Source organism: Leucoraja erinacea, chromosome 2, assembly GCF_028641065.1.
Source record: "Leucoraja erinacea ecotype New England chromosome 2, Leri_hhj_1, whole genome shotgun sequence".
In the NCBI taxonomy this organism is placed as follows: Eukaryota; Metazoa; Chordata; class Chondrichthyes; order Rajiformes; family Rajidae; genus Leucoraja; species Leucoraja erinaceus.
In genome coordinates, this window is record NC_073378.1 from 79,677,661 (window position 1) to 79,702,010 (window position 24,350).

General features: G+C 41.6%; 1 protein-coding gene across 1 annotated transcript in view; it reads left to right on the top strand.

Moving 5' to 3' along the window:
• The first annotated feature begins 581 nt into the window (after positions 1 to 581).
• LOC129711468 (A disintegrin and metalloproteinase with thrombospondin motifs 16-like) overlaps positions 582 to 24,350 on the top strand; it is a 193,320-nt gene continuing 169,551 nt past the window's right edge. Inside the window, exons 1-3 of the mRNA XM_055659092.1 lie at positions 582 to 2,977; positions 3,098 to 3,194; positions 10,159 to 10,481. Coding sequence (XP_055515067.1) covers positions 2,867 to 2,977; positions 3,098 to 3,194; positions 10,159 to 10,481 — 531 coding nt within the window. The 5' untranslated portion in view covers positions 582 to 2,866. The remainder of the gene's footprint in view (positions 2,978 to 3,097; positions 3,195 to 10,158; positions 10,482 to 24,350) is intronic.

Below are 24,350 nucleotides of genomic sequence, written 5' to 3' on the forward strand. Positions count from 1 at the left end.
CTTAATTGGTACATGTGACAATTAAATTGAATCTTGAATCTAATAAGGTTGGAAGGTGGATAGTAAAATATGGAACCAAAGGGAGGAATAGTGGGTGGTAAAGAATGGGGGGGGGAGGGGGTAGAAAATATGGGGTTTGGAGCAAGATGTTGAGTGGATGGAATAGGTGGTGGGGAAAGGAACAGAGTGATAAAAGCAATGGGAGAGGAAAGAAATGTGTTTGGGGAGAAAATGATAGATGAGTAGAGGGGGTGGGGTTACTTGTAAAAGGAGAATTCAACATTCATGCCATTTGGCTGCTAACTACCCAAATTAAATATGAAGTGCTATACTTTCAGTTTGTAATATGTCCTCACTCTGGCAGTGGTGGGAGCCGTAGACAGGTATGGAACAGGGAATCGAAAGTAAAATGGCTGGTAACCAGGAGCTCCAGCATGCCCTAGCAGACTGTGCATAAGTGTTCGGCAAAGTGGTCGCCTCATCTATACCCTCCTGACTTGTATATTGTAAATGATGGAAAAAAATTAGGGCATCAGGAGTGAGTTATTTGCAGCAGGATACCTAGCTTTGACTTGGTGTTCTTGACACAGAAGTACCGTGGCTGAACCTGGTTTGGTCAATTGTAACACTCAGGATGTGACTGGTGGGGAGAACTCGGCACTGAGAATGCCATTGACTGCTAAGAGCCAGTGTTTCCACCTCTCTTGTTGAAGGTTGTCACTCCCTGGCACCTTTATAGTGTGAATAGACTTCTACTAATTAGCACACACCTGAATGCTATCTACATCTTGCTGCATATAAGTATCAGGACTGCCTCATTTATTCACTAATTGCAGATGGAATTACACAATCATCGATAGTTGAATAGATGCACTAGAGATTACTTCTCAAAATATTGCCACCAACCGCCTTCTGTGTACATGAGTCACCAGATTAAAGCTTTGCTGTTCATTAATCAGTCAGAGGTTGAAATTGTTATCGAGCCACCACAAAAATGACAATGTTTTTAAAATAGTATCTCAAAGAAAGATTTGTTTTCACCCCAAGGCATTCAGCTGAAAAGTAATCAGATGTGAAATCTTTTAACTCTTCCCAAATGTTGCAGAGGACCATATTTTATTTTCCAAGTCTGAGTGAAATGTGTGCACCAATTCCATGGACAGGCGTTCAAGTCAAGTGTTTTATTGTCATCTGTCCCAGAACAATGAAATTCTTGCTTACTTACATACATTCAGTTGAGGGTGGTGATAATGTGCTACAAGGGAATGTAAGGATCTGCCTATACGGATTCTCTGGAACAAATGAGATAGGAGAGATTTAAAGTAAGTTACTGGGATATCATAAGGATAGAGAGAGGGAATTAAATAAAAAGTAAGTAAATTTCACACATCTTGAGATAAAATGGATTATTTCTTTCAACCCAGATTTACAGTTCTATTTTCTCTTGGATAAAGTGAATAAATGCAAGTGAGAGCAAAAGAATGAGCGAGTACATGAGTCTTGTGGGCATGCTTGAATAAGAGGGCACAAATGAGTGTTGGAGAACGATACAGAGTTTATGTCAGTGTGTTAAACTAAGTGAATACAAAAGTAAAATGGGTGAAGAATGTGCAAACCATTGAGAGAGAGAGAGAGAGAACAAAGTGAATGAGGGATAGTGTGATTGCTTGAAAGATTAAAAGGATTGTGAAAATACAAGAATGTGAATCTGAAGGAGCTGGACTAAGTTCAATACTGTCAACAGGTAATGATGCAAGCAACTGAGTGATGTTTATGAGGAACGGATCTCGGAGAGAAGTTTGTGAATACGAAAGTGAATATGAACTAGCAAAAGGAGGAACATGACAGTGAATTAGTGCTTGTGGAAGCCAATGAAATTATTTTAGGCTTGTTATTACTGAGTAAAATATGACAGCCACTGAATTGAATTTAATGTATTTAATGCGCTTAATACGGTTTTTTAATCTTATGAACCAGCACATTGCACATTTTATCCCAAAGGTGTGGGACTCTGGGTGCGTAGAAATAGTTTTCATTGACTAGGACTATCATCTTCATCTGCATGTATGCACATAGATACGCGGGCTCACACACATAGCCAAAGGTACGGATATAAAATGACATACAAAGGCACAGAGACAAATACATATACAACGCATACAAAAATAGATAGTCACGCAGACATTAAGGCACACAGACAAGACTTGGACAACACACATTTGCACACAGACAGATAGAAAGGTATACACGTATAAATACTCTCACGCCCCTAAGGACGGAATGATTGACGGCGCGACGCTAGGAAGAGAGTTCTCACAAAGCCGCATGTGTGTGCGAGAGAGAGGGAGGAAGTTAGGACACCGACACTGGTGCTCAGTCAGTTTAGTGCTGCAGACAGTGCACAGGCAACACATTGCAGAAGAAGGGAATTAGCAACAGCGAGACTTTGAGCACTACTTGCAAACTTAACAACTGCAGACAGAAACAGAGACGAGTTGTTGCAGCTCACAGGACGGCGAGTGTGGACTCTACTTCAGTGCTGCAAGCCGCCAGACAGAGGGGGAGCGAGCAGAGCAGAGCCGGCTCCTGCACCCCGGCTCATTGCGGACGGACGGCGGCTGGAGGTGGCGCTTGCAGCCGGGGTGTTGGTGACCGGCCAAGGCATCTCTTCTTCCCCATGTACCTGTCAGCACCAGCCGGCTTCCTCCTGCGTTACAGCCCTATCGGGAAACTCGGGGGGTTGGCAAGCAAGCCTTCTATCTATTGAAGTTAATATTATTCCTCCTCCCCAAATGAAAACCATATCAGGGGGCAACATTTAAAAGAACACTTTCTTTATTCCCTTTTGGTGATAGCACACACAGAAATGCAGGTCCTGGAGGTTACAATGGGCTCGTTGCCGGTTACTGACAGAGAGTCGTTCTACAGAAGAGTGCTTGCAGTTTCCTACCTTCTGCTACTGATGGGACTTATCAAGGCACGTTGGAGTTGTGCATTTCTACTGTCGCTTTAAACGTGCATATTTCAATAGCAAGTAGAACGTGTTAGTTACATGCATTATTTGTATCCACCTTTATCGTCTGGTTGTATCTTTCAGAGCGACTGCGCTGTTGAGGCGACCCGTGTCGCTGGAAGCGAGAGGACAGTCCATCAGGTGTCACCGTTGGAGCCGCCGGTGTTGGGTTACAATAGCGGTAAGTATCAAGGATCTGGGGTGTGATAAAAGATGCCGCTAGCTGGCATCGCCACCAGCAGTCAGGACACGCTGCATTCATGTTTACGTGGCGAATAAGGCACTGTTTGTAATTTCTGACTCCCAATGTGCGATGTGCAACGGGCTCCAGCACAACGCCAGAGGGTGCTCCAGGCCAGAGTAGACAGTTGCTGCTCCATCTCAACCATGGATAGCAGGAATTTGAAACATCAGGCTGGAACTCAGCACGCTTCGCCTACCTTGTTTTAGTCGTTGTAACCTAGCTGCATTCATGTTACATCTGATGTTATTGAGCCATACTCTTAGAGAAAAAATATCCACATGAACATGTCTTAGTTTGCATGATGGTTAAAAATGCAACAATTAACAGGTGTTGGAAGTCATCTTGATCAAAAGGGAAATCTCGAGAGGAAAATAATCCCACGATTTGTAAATAAACCATGAGATTGCAATCCATTTCGATGCAACTAGTAAAGTGTGATGCCTATTTGAATTCTAAAACATTGCCACCTTCGGTTTTTGTCCAAGAAAGCGTGTGTGATGTTTGTAATTTTAAACACAAGTTTATTCGAGTAATTTGAAGAAATGAACGAAGTATATCTGAGTGTATATTAATCTCAGTATTATTCATCACAGGGTCGCCCAGTAAACAATTTACTCGTTTCCCGCCTCTTCATACCATAAATCATAAAGTTTTCAAACAGGTGGCCTCAGATTGAGTGTACTATTGTAAATGCCACTATTGCCATGGAAACAAACATTTAATGCAGTGATGTTGCTTTTCCCGAGCATATTTGCAATGTACAAACAAGTATGGTGTTCTCTTTTAGATGGTTAAATGTCTCATGAAAACACAATTTGTTTAAAACTCTATTCCCCCCACATTCCATTGCCATCATTTCCGAGTTGGCAAAAAATATCAACGTGTTTTTAAAATGTTATTTGTAATAGATTGTTGAAACGCCCAGTTTGAAAATGATATTTAGAAGTAGAATATGTGATGCTGAATTTAGAAGTGAAACATTGTTTCATGGGGACATTGTTTGGAAAGTGAACCAAAATGTCATACACGTTACCAAATGGCATCACATAAAGTAATACATTAAAAAATTATTGTAAAAGATTAATCTTATTCGTTGCTATTTTCATACCTACCGAACTATAATGCATGTCTGCTAATTATATGAACATTCTAGCTTTTTAAAAATCACAAGAGTTGGTAAGATAAAACTGAGTTATGAAAAAGATTCTTTGGTGTGACACGTGACCAGTCGTATTTGACCTCTGACACTAAACAAACATTGTCAGCATAACATAAATATTTCACTTGATAAACTTTGAAAACAATATGAATCATATATACAGTACAAAATAATATACCTGTAATGCTTTCAGAATTAGAAGAGATGTTTTCAATTCAATTCAACTTTAATATCATCGCACAAATACAAGTACGAGTACAACGAAATGCAGTTTTGCGTCAGTCCGTAGTAGTTGTGCATAAAGAAATTTAAAAAAAATAGAAAGAGAGAAGATACAGAATAATCAAAAAATACAGAATAATTAAACAATGGGGACGGAGGGACCGGAGAAATCTATCGGCGGGACTCCGAGTTCAGCAATGTGATTGTATTATTGTAGAAGCTGTTCCTCATCCTACTAGTACGTGACCTGAGGCTCCTGTACCGCCTCTCTGATGGGAGGAGGGCAAACAGTCCATGGTTGGGGTGTGAGGGGTCTTTGATGATCTTCCCAGCCCCTCTCAGACACCGTTTTCGGTGGAGGGCATCCATGGCAGGGAGCGGGGCACCGATGATGTGCTGCGCGGTTTTCACCACCCGTTGTAGTGCCTTCCTGTCCGCAGCAGTGCAGCTGCTGTACCATACCGTGAAGCAAGTGGTCAGGATACTCTCTATGGTACAGCGGTAAAAGTTGGTCAGGATCCGGGGGGACAGGTGGGCTTTCTTGAGCCTCCTCAGGAAGTAAAGGCTGTGCCTTTTTGATCAGCTTGGAGGTGTTGAGGGACCAGGACAAATCCTCCGAGATATGCTCCGAGGAATTTATAGCTGGAGACGCGCTCCACCTCAGTCCCGTTCATATGGATGGGGGTATGACTGCCTCCTCTGGTCTGCCTGAAGTCAACAATAATCTCCTTCATCTTCTTGGAGTTGAGGACGAGGTTATTGTTGGCACACCAGGCTGTCAGGTTTCCATAATCTTTCATATTTTTGGTCACACGCGTGACTAAGAATAGACCAATGGTGGCTCGGATTAACTAGTAGCCATTGTAATGTTCAGGTGAAGGAAGGTTGGAATGCTAAACTCATAGGTTTGAAATGCAGCATTAAGGCTCTGGAAATTAAGAACTAGATTTGCTAGGTTTTGCAAGTTCAGGTGTTCAAGTGTCATGCACATCAATAAATGCATGCTTAATTCATGAAGTAATCCTTCTTAGTGTGTTCAGCATCATTACAGTACATAGAATAATGAATGGGATTATCTTCCTCCATAATCAGACATTAAGTAGATTATGTATCCTAGGAAACTTGAGTTTTGACATGCTTGTTGAACTAAAGCACACAACAAAAGCACAGTCGCAATCAAATTGCTGAACATATTATGATAGCTCCCTTTTTTCCCTGCATCAACTGCATTACTTATTTTATTGTTTAATTTACACCGGAGAGTACCCACACCTCTATGCTGTCAATGAAGCATCATTTAGACTTTAGAGGTACAGCTCCGAATCGGGCCGTTCAGCCTACCAAGTCTGTGCTGAACAGCGATCACGCCATACGCTAGCACTCTTTTGCATACTAGGCACAATTTTATCGAAGCCAAATAACCTACAAACCTGTACATCTTTGTAATGTGGGAGGAAACCAGATCACCTAGAGAAAAAATACACAGTCGCAGGGAGAACGACAAACACCGTTCAGACAGCGTCTTTCGAACCCGGGTCTCTATTGCTATAGGGCAACAACTCTACTGTCCAAATCTTTTTTTCTTTCCAGGAAATTCTATACTTGCATCATGGCCATTAATAATCAATAGCCATTTTAACTGTTGACTATTTTTTTTGTGCTGAGGGCTCTCAGAAGTTTTATCATTGTTTAAATCATCTAATTGACTCTAGTGCCAATATTCCGTACTAATATAAATATGCCACCAGCTTTATATCAACTGGTTATTAAAGATCATGTTTTCTTTGATTCGTACAATAATTTATGCATTCAGAATCTTAATTCAAAGATAGATATGATCTATTGGAGGCAGAAATAAATTTGGATAACCACATTCTTTTCAGAATGTTTTATTTGCATGAAATTGTTTAGATGCACCATCTAATCCTAGTAATTCCTATAAGCAATCATACTTGTAATTCAACCTTAATATAATTAAAACCTTAAGAAATTTCACAGGAATGTATCCAGGTAAGTTAATACCCAATAACTTCTAAAGTGTTTGGCTTGCATCCAAATGTAAACAAAAATACTTATGCAGAGACGTAATGACAGAGCTTCCAACCAAAGAAGTGATGAACCTCAAACTGATCCAGGAGTCTCACTGTCGATCTCTGACATTGACCTGTACTGACCGCAGCCATCTTCTGCTTTAGCCATGCTGGTTATCTCTGTTGATGCAGTGAACTCCTCATGGATGGGACAGCAGAAATTTCCCACCGCTCAAGTCATAAAGTATTGCCATGAGCCTGCACAAGTTAGACTGAGCATGTGCAATGGCCTCCATTGCAATGAATGGGAGATAATAGCTGCTTGGAGAAGCTGAATAATGCTATTTGGTAGTTTCAATGCCTTAATTTTTTTTTGCATGTCAGTGCATTTTTAGTATTTTAAACATAAAACAAAATGTCAATCTTTGAACAGTATTATTTTTATTTCTAACAGATCCGAAGTTTTACTGAGTGCTTGTGAATGTCAAGGATGTTCACAGATGTTCAATAATAGTGGCAGGTTTGACAGCAGGTGAGCCAAGGGTTAGGCAGGTAGGGCTTCCATTAGTCGCCTGTGCCTGGAAGGGTGCCAGCACTTTTGGGCCAAAGAAAAAAAAAAGCCCCGATAATTAAATCCAGACATCGTGTGTATTTAAACTATAGTTCTCATCACTTTAGTATCGGGTTGAGAGGGCAAGATAGATCAGCCATGATTGAATAGTGGAGTAGACTTGATGGGCCAATGGCCTAATTCTACTCCAAGAACTTATGAACATGAACTTTATTATGGAGCAATGCAACATAGATGAGCTTGGAACTTTTGATTTTATTCTGTTATTCTTAAATACATTCATCTCAGCTAATGCGGGATGAGAGTTACTGCACATGGCTCCTGCTAGGAAAGCGGAGGATCCTCCTAGCAAGTCCATTGAGTTTGAACGGCAGATGATTAGATGAAGGTCAGACAGAATTTGCAGGAAAGGGAGCAGAAAAGAAGCACTTTTCCACAGGTGCTGCCTGAAATGCTAAGTGCTTCCAGAATCTTCCTTTCATGTTTCAGATTTCCAGCATCCGTTGTTTTATTTTATTATCAAGGAGTGAGAGAGATTGGCATTTAATTCTGGCCCTCACAGAAGGACTAGGCCTTTAAAGCCTTGGAAGGCAAGAGCAGATATAACCATATAACCTTATAACAATTACAGCGCGGAAACAGGCCGTCTCGGCCCTACAAGTGCGTGCCGAAAACTTATTTTCCCCTAGTGCAATCTACCTGCACTCAGACCATAACCCTCCATTCCTTTCACGTCCATATACCTATCCAATTTATTATTAAATGATAAAATCGAACCTGCCTCCACCACTTCCACTGGAAGCTCATTCCACACAGCAACCAATCTATGAGTAAATAGGTTCCCCCTCATGTTACCCCTAAACTTCTGTCCCTAATTCTGAAGTCATGTCCTCTTGTTTGAATCTTCACTACTCTCAATGGGGAAAAGCTTATCCACGTCAACTCTGTTCTAAGATCTAAGAGTGTTACCTGCTGGGGTGGTGGAGATGGGTGCTCTCATTTAAGAAATATTTAAATAAGCACTTGAACTGCTATGACAGTACATGGCAGTGGCTAGAAAATGGGATAGCATTTATAAATATACAGGAAGGAACTGCAGATGCTGGTTTACACCAAAAATAGACGCAAAATGCTAGAGTAACTCATCGGGACAAGCAGCATCTCTGGAGGGAATGAATGGGTGATGTTTTGGGTCGAGACCCTTCAGACTGAGAGTCAGGGGAAAGGGGAACAGTTGATGGATGGCTTCAAGACAGTGGGCCGAAGGGCCCGTTTCCATGTTACATGGTTCTGTGACTAAAACCTGATGGATGGCCCTTCCGCCTGGAAATGCATGAGTGCTCTTGCTACGTACCTGCAGTTGCCTGAACCAAGTTTTAATAGCCTATCTTGCTGATGCCGACCCCAGCATTGCCAGCTGTAAAGACTTTTCATTCATTCATGGGGTATGGATTTTGCCGTCTGTGTTATCATTTTATTCACCATCCCTAATTAGCTTTGAGAAATTTGTGGTGGACTGTCCTCTTGAGCTGCTGCAGTCCTTGAGGTGTGGGTATATCCACCATGCTGTCAGGGAGGGACAATATTAGTCACTTAATACTTTCCAAAAGTCTTTGCACTGACATTTTAAAAAGAGTCAAATAATTTAAAAAAAATTACCCAATACCACATCATAAATTAATAATAGAAGTAAATTAAAGGAAAATGATTTCTGTACTAAAAGGCAGTACCTTTCTGTTTGCCTACAAAACCACAGCCCTGCATTCCCCGTTGAAATCAATGGTGCGGCAGATCCCATGCCTGTTCTGGCCTGTTGCAGGTTTAGGGAGAGTTTTTTTACACCCTATCCTAAAGCTGGAGAATCTTAGCAACACTGAGCTCCACAGCTGCTCTCCACGTGAGATACAGCAGTGACACGGACTGACAGATTCTGCATAACAAGTCTATCAGTGAGACTGGGACATGCACACTTGACTGTGCAAAAGTGGAAGTCCTGAACCTACTGCTGTTTAACTAGTTGAATGCTTGCTCAGAGTCAGCAAAATCTCACCTGTCATGTTGCCATGTTATCTGTTGTATATTGAAAGTTTTCCATACAAGATAGTTCGCAGACTAAAGATAATTATAAGGGAGCATCTTATTAAGTGAAAGCCACCACTTGGGCAGAATTATTTTTTAAAATTGTATTACAAATTCCGTATAATTTTTTGTTGTTGTTTCTTGACAATAACCACTTTCCGTGAATGGATTTGGAGGAAAGGTAATGACCTCTCATTGTTTATTACAGAAAAACACATTGTCCAACTCTACCTTAATTCATTTTAAAGAACAGAGCCCCAGAGAGCACAGGATGCAGCCTCTGGCTTATGATTTTCCCACGTGGAATGTGCATTGCAGTTCTCAGTGGGTTGTACTAAGCAGCTTTGACAGATGCAGCCCCTTGTGAAGGAAAGTTAGTACCCAAGAATGTTTTGCCTACCTGCTTTAAGTGGAATTCACAAAAGCCCAGGAAACTCTCATCATAATTTAGGAAAACTGAACAAGACTTGATAAATGTTCAAGCTAAACTGAGGTGAGAGGAATTAACCTATCTTTTGCTATTGATTTTTTAACATGTTCTTGAGTATTAAATCCAATGAAGGTTGACAATTTTCTTTGTACTTGCCATTCTGCTTGCACACTTCAATAGAGGTGCTTGAAATTTCAACAAAATCGGGAACAAGCATCCCTGTGGAATATTGACTGATAAATCATTTTCAGGTCCAAATTGATTTTAAGGAACATTATAGGTTGAAAACTGCAACAAATTTACAAAATAAATTTGACATCTCAGAATAAATTATTTGGAAATTACCCTTTTTTTAAAAGAGGTTATTTAAAGCAGCTTTAAAACTAATAGATATAGTTGTTCTTCTGCAGATTATCAAATTGTGACTCCGTATGAGGCTGACAGCAGTGGCGATTACATCTCTCACATGGTAATCCATCAGCAACGAAAGAAGCGGTCGACTTATCTTGGTGGTGAATCTCTTTACTTCAAACTCAATGGATTTGGTCAGGAATTTCATGTGGAGCTAAGGACTTCAGAAGGCCTAATTCCTCCTGGATTTATGGTTCAGACTTTTGGGAAACGAGGCTTGAAATCCGTGGAGCATTATCAACCAGAGGAGCTGTGCTTCTACCAAGGCGCTCTAATGTCGCACAACAACTCTTCAGTGGCACTTTCCACATGCAAAGGCTTGGTGAGTCAAACCAGTTGTTTTTTAACTGCACTAACTAAACATGAATGGAGTGGGTTAAAGAGGGGATAGCAAGTTGTTTATTTCCAAAAAGCGCACTGATTTGTAAAATGTTATTGTTTTGTCTGTCAAGACCGTGAATGTTATTTTTGTAGTTGCATCCATTTCAGTTCAATAAGTTGTGTAGAGTCCAAAATTTATCAACGATATGTATTAATGGAATGTCTTTTTAAAAAAAAAAAAAATTAAGATTTATTTCATGATCGAGCTGGTAATTTCCTGACCTGTTTACTCTGTGAGCAATGTTTTGTGCTGGAGCAACTGTCCCAATGTTAAATGTAGTATTAACTTGACTATGATACCACTCCTATCCATCAGTCACTTTGTATGCAAGCCTGCACAAGTGTTGCAATGCACAAAATATGAAGCCAACATAATCTCACAGAATGCTTGTGCATTTTCATCCAGTTAATTGTACATAGCATCATCTTAGCATTAAGCAAATGCTGGAGGAACTCGACAGGTCTGACAGCATCTATGGAGGGGAATGAACAGGTGATGGTTTGGGTCGAGACCCTTCCCCTGGAATGAAAGAGTGAAGTGGAAACATCCAGTGTAATGAGGTGATGAGGGTCTAAAAGTCCATTGAACCTGATTGTTTCGACGTGGAGCTTACATTCAGTGATCCTTAGTGAAGATGGATCAATGAAATCAACAATTCCCAGCCTTAGTCAATGGCTGTCAACTGAAGGACAGAAAGAGCAGCCATGGAAGGCATGACCTTAGGATTTCATTCGAAGTCCCACGTCACATTTGGATATGTTGCCTTTCATTCATTGTTGCTTGCTTGAAACAATATGTTTTCCTGTGCAATACCATTATAAATGTATCTCAACTATGAACAGAAGAGTTTCAGGAAAGTGTTTTGGCTTGAATAACTGGGAGTGAGGAGTAAATATCATTAGAATTTGTTTCACTGCCAAAAATTGAAAATGCAATTTAACACTGGTTTAATGGAACTAGTGCAGTTAACCATGAAAATCATAGTGGCAGATAACATTGGCTTTTTCTATACATCCATGTGATGTGGGTGTCAGGGGCACGGCTAACATCTATTTTTCCTTTCCTGTTGGTGCTGTTGATTGATCTGTTTGAACTGCTCCAGTCCATATGGTGATGATATTTTAACAATATAGTTAGGTCGGGAGTTTGAGTCGGAGTGAAGATTTGGTAATATGTTGTGAAGTCTGGTGTGGGATTTGGAGGAGGGGGGGGGTGCAGGAGGTGGCAAGTTGTACAACTGTCACATCTGTCCTCAGTGCAGAGGTCACTGGTTTGGATGCACTGTTGAAGTACCCTTGATGAGGTGCTGCAATGTGTCTTGTAATTGGGATGTACTGCAGCCATATTGCTGTTGCACTAATAGTGGAGGGAGAGATTACTTGGAGTGATGAGTGTGTGCTAATTTAGCTGCTGCTTTGTCTAGTATCATGCCAAGCTTGGAGCTGCACTCATCCAAGCAAGTGTAGATAATTTACAACACATTGACATGTAATTTAATGGATTTAATTTAATCCAAGCCTTTTTGAAAATCAGACGAATTATTCAATATAGTCCAAACCTCCACCCTGGGCAGTCACGGTGGCACAGCGGTAGAGTTGCTGCCTTACAGCAAAATGCAGCGCCAGAGACGGTTAGATCCCGACGATGGGTGCTGTCTGTATGGAGTTTGTACATTCTCCCCGTGATCTGCGTGGGTTTTCTCCGAGATCTTCGGTTTCCTCCCACACACCAAAGACGTACAGGTTTGTAGGTTAATTGGCTTGCTTAATTGGCTTGATGAAAAAGAAATTAATTGGCTTGAAAAAAAAAAGTAAAATTGTCCAAGTTGGCGATATGCCCTGCCGACTACAAAAATTCAGAAGGCTTGCTTTTGTAGCCGCACTGCTTATTGGCTGGTCCAGCAAATATAGAACAATACAGCACAATGTTTGTGGTGAAGATGCCAAGCCCCTCTTATCTATCTGTCCACTCCCTGCATATTCATGTGCCTATCCAAGATCCTCAAATGCCACTATTATATCTGCCTTAACCACCAACCCAGGCAGCTCGCACTTACCACCCTCTGTGTATTTTTAAAAAGTTGCTCCACAAATCTCCTTTAAACCTTTTGCCTCTCACCTTACAGCTACTAGCATTTGATTTTTCCATCCTGGGGAAAAACGTTTCTAGTTAATGAAGACCTTCAGATGATGTTGATGGTGGAACTTGACTAGGGTAATGCTTTGAATGTGGTAGGAGGAATAGGAAGGATGTTGTTAGAATTGTGGTAGTTTCAGATGATCTTTCTTGGAATTTGTTAGGAGAATATTTCTTGCCAATTGGCAGTCCATGCCCAAATGATAGTCCGATCTGTCAAGCAGTCATGATCATTATTGAAGGGTTTGAATAGAAAATGGAACGTTGTAACACCAATGAACATTCCAATGTTTGACTTTGACATAACAGGGAAAAGTTCATTGACACACCAATTGAATACGATTGGATGTGGGACCAAGCCCTTAGAAACCTCTGCAGTGATGTCCTGGAGTTGAGAGGGAATAATTTACAATCTTTCTCAGTCCTAGATTTACCTGCTGCCAGTGAAATGTTTCCACTGATCCATGTTGTACTAATACTGATTGATGCCACACTTTGTGTAATTTTAATTAAGGAAAAAAGCGTGGAATCGTACCCTTCAGCCCACTGAGTCTGTGATGACCATCGACTACCCGTTCACCTTAATTGTATGTTATCCCACTTTCTCATCCACTCCCTATGCACCCAGGGCAATTTACAGAGGTCAATTAACCTATAAATCTGCACGTCTTTAGGATATGGGAAGAAACCAGAGCACCTTGAGGAAACCTACATGGTCACAGGAAAAATGTGCAAACTCCACACAGACAGCACCCAAGGTCAGGATTGAACCCAGGTCTCTGCAGCTGTGAGGCTGTATATCTACCAGCTTTGCCACTGTCACAAACTATTGTGGAAGGTCTTAAGACCCAGATGTCAAGGGATTAAAGACAATCACTTTACTTCCTGGAATTCAGCCCTCTTGTCCATGTCCGAAGCATGGCAATAAAGAGGTTCAGTCAGGTGCTCCTAGCAGAGCCCAAGTTGAGCATCATTGACTGGATTACTGTTGAGTAGTTGTTATTGGGAGCAGCAGAGGTGATGGCTCCCATTCCGTTGTTGATAACTGAGTATATAAGGTGATGAGACACGACCGATTGCAGATGTTTGAATCCAGAGCCAAAAATAAACTGCATGAAGAGCTCAGTGGGTCAGGCAGCATCTGTAGAGGCAAAGGTGATGGCCACCATTTCAGGTCAAGTCCCTGTATCAGGACTGAGAGTTCGGAGGGGAGGTAGCCAGTGTAAATCTTCTATATTACTAAAAGTCTGATCTTGACCGCTTTTGGCCCACTGTGGTGCGATTCCCGAGAGAACACCGCGACCTACGGCCGTCATTTTTGGCCACCTTGCTCAGAGACCCCCACTGCCTTCCTGGACCATAGGATTTTTCCCATTGATGAAATATCAGAGAGATATTAATGTTTAAAAAAAATCCCCATTCTCTCTGCTGCCCCCGCTGGTGACAGGGGGAGGGACTATAAAACCTGAAAGTGTAGTGCCTCACTCAGTCTGTGCTAGACCCAGGAAGCGAGAGGGTCACGGCTCTCTGAGCTGCGAATAACACTGAACGCATGTCTACTCCACGGTGAGTCCCCTCGATGCAGCTGTAAAGTGGCTGCAGCCCAATTGTTTGCCTCGCCTTTTTAACAAGTTTGTGTTCACAAAATGAATTTTGGTTGTCAGGTGGCTGCAGCCCAATTGTTTGCCTTACCTTTTAAAATCGTTGCAACAGTTGGATGCCAGCCCAATAATCCATTCAGCCCACAATGTCTATACTAGCCCTCTGGAAACCAGTACCTTTGGCCCGCAACAACCATACTAGCGCAACAGACAGCCCCCCCCACTGGCGAGCAATATTGGAATTGGTGGAGAGGTGGAATATTGCGTTGGTGACCAGCCCTCTCGTGTGATGCTGGGACCCAACGGGTCCCACTTAGTCTAGTACTATCTAAATGGTGTCAAGTTGGGAAAAGGGGGAATACAACGGGATCTGGGGGTCCTTGTACATCAGTCCATGAAAGTAAGCATGCAGGTACAGCAGGCAGTGAAGAAAGCGAATGCATGTTGGCCTTTATAACAAGAAGAATCGAATATAGGAGCAAAGAGGTCCTTCTGCAGTTGTACAGAGCCCTAGTGAGACTACACCTGGAGTATTGTGTGCAGTTTTGGTCTCTTAATTTGAGGAAGGACATTCTTGCTATTGAGGGAGTGCAGCGTAGGTTTACAAGGTTAATTCCCGGGGTGGCGGGACTGTCATATGCTGAGAGAATGGAGCAGCTGGGCTTGTACACTCTGGAGTTTAGAAGGATGAGAGGGTATCTCATTGAAACATATAAGATTGTTAAGGGTTTGGACACGCTAGAGGCAGGAAACGTGTTCCCGATGTTGGGGGAGTCCAGAACCAGGGGCCACAGTTTAAGAATAAGGAGTAAGCCATTTAGAACGGAGACGAGGAAACACTTTTTCTCACAGAGTGGTGAGTCTGTGGAATTCTCTGCCTCAGAGGGCGGTGGAGGCCGGTTCTCTGGATGCTTTCAAGTGAGAGCTAGATAGGGCTCTTAAAAATAGCAGAGTCAGGGGATATGGGGAGAAGGCAGGAACGGGGTACTGATTGGGGATGATCAGCCATGATCACATTGAATGGCGGTGCTGGCTTGAAGGGCTGAATGGCCTACTCCTTCACCTATTATCTATTGTCTATAAAAGGGGAGCGGGTGGGATGAGGCAGGGACCGGTAGGTGACGCGTGAGGGGAGATAATAGAGCCTGATGAGGTAGGCAGAGGTTTGGAGAAGGTGGCTGGTGGAAACAAAAGGATGAGCACTATGAAATTTAAATATTCCAATACTGGGAACTGAAGTTGATCAGGTGGCTTCTGGGGAATTAGTAGACTGGAGTGATGACAGGATATGGCCAGTTATACTTGAGTGTGCTGTGTGAGAAGCAGATGAACAAATTGCAAGCTTTTCCACAGGTTACACTCATTAGGAGCAATAATCAAACTTGTGTTTCAGCCATAGTCTGATCTCTGCTGTCAAATTGATTCTGTTTCTGCAGGCTGAGCAGTATAAAACAGCATTCGGCTGTTATCTCAATTGAATTCCTTGAGTCCTCCTTGATCATGTGGCTGATTCAGTGCTGCCGTTTTCCATGCCATAGGTGGCTCTTGAGTTGTCTGTGGTATTTGATGCTGGACAGATGGTCCTCAAGCACACATTCCAGGTGTCCCAGCCAGTGAGACGTTCAGCATGTCTAGTCTATTCCACAGGCAGTTTCTCTTGTTGGTGTTCCATCGGTCACAAGTGACTCTAAGGATTTTTCCGAGATGTTTTGAATGGTCTTTGTCCAATCTCCACTCCTGCTTCCAGTACTTGATCCATCCTTCACAACTCTAAAGACGAGATTTAAGGGGATATAAGATAGACAATTTTGAGTTCAAGCTGAGCAGTCCACTGGTCCAGAAACACACAAAGTACAGTGACCAAGTCTTTACTTGTTTTTATCAAAACTGGTAAACATTGAACCAAGTAGCAGAGATTGAAGATGCAAATCTCCATCCTGAATGTGGTACACACATCAGAGAATCTATTAATTGTCATGTGTGAATCACCAGGGGAATTAGAGATGGACAAATCATCTTCTATGAAGATAAGCCCCTCCAAGTAATGAGTTAGATGGCTTTTATTCTGAAATTGTTTTCTGTTGAACAAGCAGCTGGGCAAACTAATTTTAATTAGTTTGACATGTGGATGCTTGTAGCAGTTTCATGGATACTGATATCTTGGTAAAATTGATACATTTGACAATAAAAAAAACATTGCAGTTTGATCTGCTTCTGTTTTTTTTTTTAATTATTAGAGCATGCTACAAAAAAAGATAATTAACAAATTACTAGACTAGGTGGGACCCGTTGGGTCCCAGCATCACACAGGAGGGCTGGTCATCCAACGCAATATTCCACCTCTCCACCAATTCTAATATTGGTGGCCAGTTGGGGGGGGGGGGGGGGGGGCTTTCTGGAGCGCTAGTATGGATGTTGTGGGCTGAAGGGACTGGTTTCCAGAGGGCTAGTATGCAAATTGTGCGCCAAATGGATTCTTGGGCTGGCGTCTCAGTCAATCAAGCCTGTTGTGCTGGCAACTCGCTCACTCACGGCTGGTGGGCTGGTAGTTGACTCACGGCTAATCCTTGAAATTCTATTTCAAGCAGGGTATAAGGCCACCAAATTCAAGTGCAGTTTCTTACCATTTAAAGTAGGGTGCAAAGCCACTAAAGACAGCGAGTTGTGACCTTTCCCTCCTCCATCTTGCAGAGACTGAGCCACACCCTCATTTCCGGGTTTTATTACCCCTCCCCCCCCCCCCGGAAAAGGTGTGGCTTTCATGGAGTGAATGACAGGAGAGAGATTCTCAACATTTTTTTTAAAACTAATAACACTTTTATTTTTCATTGATGGGAAGAATTATCTGCCCCTGCTCAGCGGAGGGGGACTGAGTAAGATGGCCAAAAATCACAGCCGTAAGTGGTGGCGTTTTATCTAAAATCAATATACAGTGCAAACAGGAAGTAAGTGCATTTACAGTAGTGCCTTTAAACTTCAAGCCAATGCACCCAAGCTACCATTTGCAGTAAGTAGTACATTTCAACTTCATGCCACCATTTGCAGTAAGTGGTGCCTTTCAACTTCAAGCCAATGCACCCATGCCACCATTTGCAGTAAGTAGTGCCTTTCAACTTCAAGCCAAAGCTCCGAAGCCACCATTTGCAGTAAGTAGTGCCTTTCAACTTCAAGCCAAAGCTCCGAAGCCACCATTTGCAGTAAGTAGTGCCCTTTCAACTTCAAACCAAAGCTCCCAAGCCACCATTTGCAGTAAGTAGTGCCTTTCAACTTCGTGCCACCATTTGCAGTGCCTTTCAACTTAATGCCAAAGCACCCAAGCTACAATTTGCAGTAAGTAGTGCCTTTCAACTTAAAGCCAAAGCACCCAAGCCACCATTTGCAGTTAGTACCTGTCAACCTCATGTCACTATTTGCAGTAAGTAGTGTCTTTCAACTTCAAGCCACACCCAAGCCACCATTTGCAGTAAGCAGTGCCTTTCAACTTTATGCCACCATTTGCAGTAGGTAGTGCCTTTCAATTTCAAGACGCACCCAAGCCAGGTGGAGCGCATACTGGAGCGCTAGTATGAACCATTTTAGAGAACCAATAGATATTTTTTTGCAAGCTTTAGAACCAATAGACATTTTTTTGCAAGCTTTAGAACCAATAGACATTTTTTTTGCAAGCTTTAGAACCAATAGACATTTTTTTTGCAAGCTTTGGAACCAATAGACATTTTTTGCAAGCTTTGGAACCAATAGACATTTTTTTGCAAGCTTTAGAACCAATAGAGACACTTTTTGCAAGCTTTAGAACCAATAGAGACACTTTTTGCAAGCTTTAGAACCAATAAACATTTTTTTGCAAGCTTTAGAACCAATAGACATATTTTTGCAAGCTTTAGAACCAATAGAGACACTTTTTGCAAGCTTTAGAACCAATAGACTTTTTTTGCAAGCTTTAGAACCAATAGACTTTTTTTGCAAGCTTTAGAACCAATTGACGTTTTTTTTGCAAGCTTTAGAACCAATAGACGTTTTTTTGCAAGCTTTAGAACCAATAGACATTTTTTGCAAGCTTTAGAACCAATAGAAACACTTTTTGCAAGCTTTAGTACCAATAGACACATTCTGCAAACATTTTAGAACCACTAAGGGCACTTACATTTGAGTAGACATGTGTTCAGTGTTATTCACAGCTCAGAGAAACGTGACCCTCTGCCTTCCTCCATCTTGAAGAGACTTTGTGGCACACCACTTCCTGGTTTTATAGTCCCTCCCCCCTGCCGCCAGTGGGGGCAGCAGAGAGAATGGGGAATTTTGTAAAAACTTTAATATCTCTTGTCATTTTTAATCGACGGGAAAAATCATTGGCACAAATGCGGTGGAGGGGGGCTCTGAGCGAGGTGGCCAAAAATGACAGCCGTAGGTGGCGGCGTTCTCTCGGAAATCGCAGCACAGATGGCCAAAACCGGTCAAGAACAGACTTTTAGATTCAAGAAATTTATTGCCATGTCAACAAGTTGATAGGAATGTGTCTTGGTTCGCTCTCAGACAGATACAATACAGTACAATACAACCACCACATACACCACAATAAATAATACAGACAATACTGTACGAAGGACAAAATATACAGGAATGACAGTACCCAACAGCGTCATATTAAGCGTAAGTGCAAGTGCAAAAGAAATTGCAAAGTGATTAGTGTTAATTCAAATATCTGATGGCTTGGAGGTAGGTGCTGTCTCTGAAGCGAGATGTTTTACTTTTAATGCTTCTATATCTCCTTCCTGATGGGAGGAGATTAAAGAGGTAATGTGCCGGGTGAAAGTGATCTGCTATGATTTTTTTGGCCTTTCTGGTGAGTCTTGTTGAGTAAAGTGATGTCACTGAGGGAAGTCTGCTGCAACCGATGATCTTAGAAGCTCGGCGCACTATTCTCTCCAGCCAAATCTTATCCTGCGAGGTTGTGTGACCATACCAGACCAGCACAGAGAATGTGAGTATGCTCTCTATGGTAGACCTATAGAAGTGGGTCATGGCTGGTCGAACGACCCTGAATTTTTTAAGCTGCCGCAGGAAGTAGAGTCGCTGGTGGCACTTACTGATTATGAGACTGGTGTTGAGCTCCCGTGATAGTAATATAGATAGATATCAAAATTGAAAGCAGCTAATTAAACACTTTAAATATAGCCAGACCAGTTTTTCTCATTTGTCTAACTCCTGCTGGATACTTTTGAAAAATACTTTTGAAACATAAATTGTAAATTCATATTGTCATCGTTCTCTGAACATTGCTGCTGTCTTTCCAAACTGGTTTCATCTCTGCTGGAAGATGTGGTGGATTCTGCTTCTCTCTAAACCCCTGACAGTGATCATTAATGTATCTGCTTAACTGAACACAGATTTGTTAGAGTACTTCTGAATAAACACCTGGAAACATGTGGTGGAGGGTTTCGGACCAAACCATCATCTATCCATGTTCTTCAGAGACACTGAACTATGCCAGCATTTTGTGTCCTGTTGTGTAATCTGGCATCTGTGCTGCCTCTTTCTCAACATGTGGTTTTACTTGTATAGATGCCTCACCTAAATAGACCAGTAGCTGGTAATTAATTCTTAGAATTAATTCTCCTGATCTGTGGCTCATGAGGTCAGAAATATTGAGATCACTTCTCACTTATAAATATCTAATGGCTTCAGAACCTTCTGGTTTTGCTTCTACCTAATGGTGGGTATGGCTATATGTGTGCACCTGGTTTGATAAGCAAGCTACGTAGTTTATGTTGAATAGTAAATGCAGAATTCGACTTTGATCCACATACAAGATGTAGTCTTGTTCCGGAGGTTAGGGAGGGGGGTGGGTGGGTTAATTGTGTAACATATAAAACATAGAATAATAATCCAATATTACAGCAGATTTCATCTTATTAATTAATATGTTGAAACCTTTCGGGAACATAAACCTTTCCGAGGTAGAGAGATATATTTGCTGACTTTTTTTATTTCTAAGTTTAATTATGTCATCATGAACTTTATTTTGATAAATTCTCCACATATTGGGCAAATTAATATGTTATTCCATGAAAGATTACCCATTAAAATTGGATAGGTCGTAGAAAGGGTGAGCGTGGGAGTTGTAGATATTATTTGCAACACAAATTAAGAAGTAAGATAACTACATTTTCAGTTGGCATGTTCTACATATTTATTAAACAATATCATTTTGAGGTTTGTTTTTCTCCTTGGGTATTTAATAGTTATGTTTTCATATCAGTTCTTTGCAATGGTTAGAAGCGTTGCTTTAAGTAGATTTGTGTTTATAATTGCCAGTTAGCATTCAGAATGATAAATGGCAATGTTTTATGGTCAGGAGCCAGAACAAATATTTTGTACTAATACTGTTTTCCAATTTTCTGACGGTATAATTGACTTGATTGGATGAGCAAGAGCAATTATATTTAAAAAATTCTTATGACACTATTGCCAGGGTTGAGCTGTAAAGATGATGGGGGCAAATTGACAGGAGATGCAGTTTGTTAAATTTTATTAGAAAAGACACCTAACTCTGGCTGCTTCCCTAGCTCTGACCTGGCTGCCATTCATTTTTAAATTTGCATAACTCTAAGGTTGGCTTTTATAACTTAAAGCAGAGTTCTGTCCTTCAGCTTGCTACTGACAACTTAAGAAGCAAACTACTCCTGGTGCAGATCACTCCTCCTTGTTTCTGGCTCTGCCTCATTAATTTTATTTCCTTTTAATGTCTGTGCTCTTTGGTCTGCCCAGCCAGAGTGCCTCAAGCAGTGATAGGTTCAAAAGTGAGCAAATGTATTAATGTGAAAGACGGTCAAATAGAAATGCATCTCCGAAATTAATGGCTTTGTGTGATAAGATACTGAGGATTTATTTAAACTGAAATAATAGGTTCTTAATATGAACTGTTGAGAAAATCAACTTTGGAAAAGTGAAATGACCAATATTCATATCTTATTTATGCAACAGTTGTCATTTCAGCTTAGCTACCAGTAGTTAAGCTATTTTCATGCTGGATCATGGAAGCCCTTGGGAATTGAATGCAGTAGCCCAGGTGTGAGGAGAAGTGGAGCATGTCCAAATTTCAATTGGTATCTTATGTGGAAGAAAAACATATTGTGGCTATTAAGAACAATAATGCGTCTTTGAGGAAGATGTGTTTGCAGTTGTGAATATACTGGAGTCAATGGAATAGTGTCATGGATTAATTTAAATGTTACTTAACTGGTATTAATTAAATCACTATAGAATTATTGAAATATTGACCTACTGCAGGATACAAAATTTAGGGTGTGCATGGCTAGCCTGTATATCACGATAAATCAGATGAATCAGGCCAAGGGAAACTAGTGAGTGACCCAGGCTGCAACCCTTCTCTTTAGTAAGAAGCGCCATGTATTTGTTTCAAGTCGTGCATTCTTGCAGACTGTCAGTGATCAGTCCCAGTCAAGTGTTCAGAGTAAGAGGTTCAGTCACCACGCTGGTCTCCAGATGGAATGTTGCTGTTTGAAGTGCTGTGATTGAACCTCTCCAACTTCCTCCTGCTTCTTATGATCAACCTTGAAAATGTCTGGCATATGGTCAAGTGCACTTGAACCTTATCCAGCTGTTGGCAGCTTCCTTCAATGTATAGACTGTGGTCAGGATTGGGTGCTATCTGTTTGTTTTGATCAGGTTTTATACCATTTTAATATATATTTGGTTTATTTCTTCAAATTGACGTTATTGTAAGGATACAACATTTGTTTAGGAAAGAACTGCAGTTGCTGGTTTAAATCTACGGTCAGGTTGCTGCTACGGTCAGGCAAACGCCTCCGTTGCCATGCGGTGAGAACAGAGAGGTTGAGAAGGAGTATCTTCCCAGAGGCCATTCGGACTGTAAACGCCTATCTCACCAGGGACTAACTCTACTGAACGTTTTTCCTTCCATTATTTATTATGTAAAAGAATATGTGTGTTATGATTGTGTTTATAGTTTGTTTGGTTGTTTGTCTTTTGCACAAAAGTCCGCGAGCATTGCCGCTTTCATTTCACGGCACATCTCGTATGTGTATGTGACAAATAAACTTGACTTGACTTGACTTGAAATCAAAGATAGACACAAAATGCTGGAGTCATTTTGCAGAGGCAGCATCTCTGGAGAGAAGGAATGGGTAACGTTTCGGGTCGAGACCCTTTTTCAGACTGACATTTGTTTCCTGTCTAGTTTCTGCTATTGATACATTTTTGATGTGAGTGATATACTTGCTATCAGCAGAATCTTACCTCAGTTACCCGGATTATAGTGAGAAACCTTTCTATAAACACTTTACTGAGCTTTCAAAGAAAACGACTGGGTTTTTGAGATTTCCAGTGCATTACAGCAACATTGGGATTGTATTCTTTGAAGATGTTTTACAATTATTATCTTATTTCGCCTTTCACTTAATACACAACGTGTGACAGAATTTAGTCGGAAGTTGATTTCATCAGACACGTCCAAATGGACACATTTTATTAATTTGGAGAGTGAGTGGGATTGGATGTGGGAAGAGGTTTACACTAAACAAATTGTTGAGCATGTCAGAAAGTTGGCTGCAAGCTTTCGATATCTGCCCTTCACCTTTGCATTTTAGTCTGAATCTGAGGAGTTCCCTTTGGAAACACGGATTGTCAGCTGAATCCATGGGATTTCAGGGTTTCACAGAACTTGCAGCTAAATACAAGCCAAGAACAAAGTGGAGATTGAAAATTGAAGCTATGGAGGTAAAATATGCCAGCAAGCACTCTCTACTGCAATTGTTTTCTTAACTGCTTGTGGGAACGGGTTTGTTTTGGGTGTGTGCTGAGAGGAATTCTGCACACTTTGGAGATGTTATCTACACTTTCATCTGGTTCCCAAGTCCTCTGACAGATCAGTGCAGGAGCTGCCAAATCTGCATTAAAGTTCACCTCCACTAAGGAACAAGGTGACCACTGGCAGCAGTGAAATAACAGCTGAATGCCAGCAGCCTGCTGCCTGAACGAGGGAGTCAGCAGAAGGTTTTTTTTTAATCCAGAATGCTGTCTCTTTACACATTTTCTGCTTCTGCTCAAGTTGTATCTGATTTATTGTCAGCACCAAGATGCAGCAATTGTCCAATAGAGCAGAGCTTGGGGAGCCCTGTGGCCACTATCTTGTGCTGCTGTCCCTACTTCTGCTAGGTGCTTTTGAACTAAAGATCACCATCAGAGGGCGACTTGCCCTAGCAGCTTCTAAACAAGATAATGTCAACTAATTTATGGTCTGCATGTCCTCTGGTCGATGCCTGGAAAGAATGGGAATCCCCTTTGTTATTAGGTATTTTAAAAACGGAGATTGATGGGTTCTTAATTAGCAAGGATATCAATGGTCACGGGGAGAAGGCAAGAGAATGGGGTTGAGATGAAAAAATACGTGCAGTAAGTGAAGAAGGGCTTGCTGGTGCACCTTGCATGCCGGGGGTGGGGTCAGTAGCTGCGGTGGTATCAGCAGGTCCAGTGGCAGGCTGGGTCTAAAAATATTGGTTGCCAGGAGACAAAGGGGGCCCACTTCATCAGGGGCCCACTTGATATAAGGGGCCCACTTCATCAGGGGCCCACTTGCCATCGGGCAAGCTGACACCCTGGCCAGTCCGCCACTGAGCAGGTCCATCCGCTATTACCAAAATTCATTATAAAGGGGTCTGTTAAAACGAGGCTTTACTGTGCTTTTGGTGGCTTTCGAAAATACAGTTTCTCTTCATTTGTGTGACATAAATTGTGCAGTATTAAATCTGGGAACAGGCTTTCAATATTTCTTGAGAGAAGAGTTGCTGTACTTGTATTGGATACATGACACTACTGGCATCACTCCCTGGCAGTGAATAACATTATTTATGTAGGTAAGTGCAATCTGATTGAATTCACCTTGGAACCACTCCAGCCACCTGTATGTGCAGCAACATTTTCACAGCTGGAGTCTTTCCAGGGTAAACTTTGTCCATCTTCCAGTGCTCATGCTGGTAGTGCATGTGAGATTGGAGGGGGAGGTGCTGCCAAGAAAGGAACTATTAAAGTA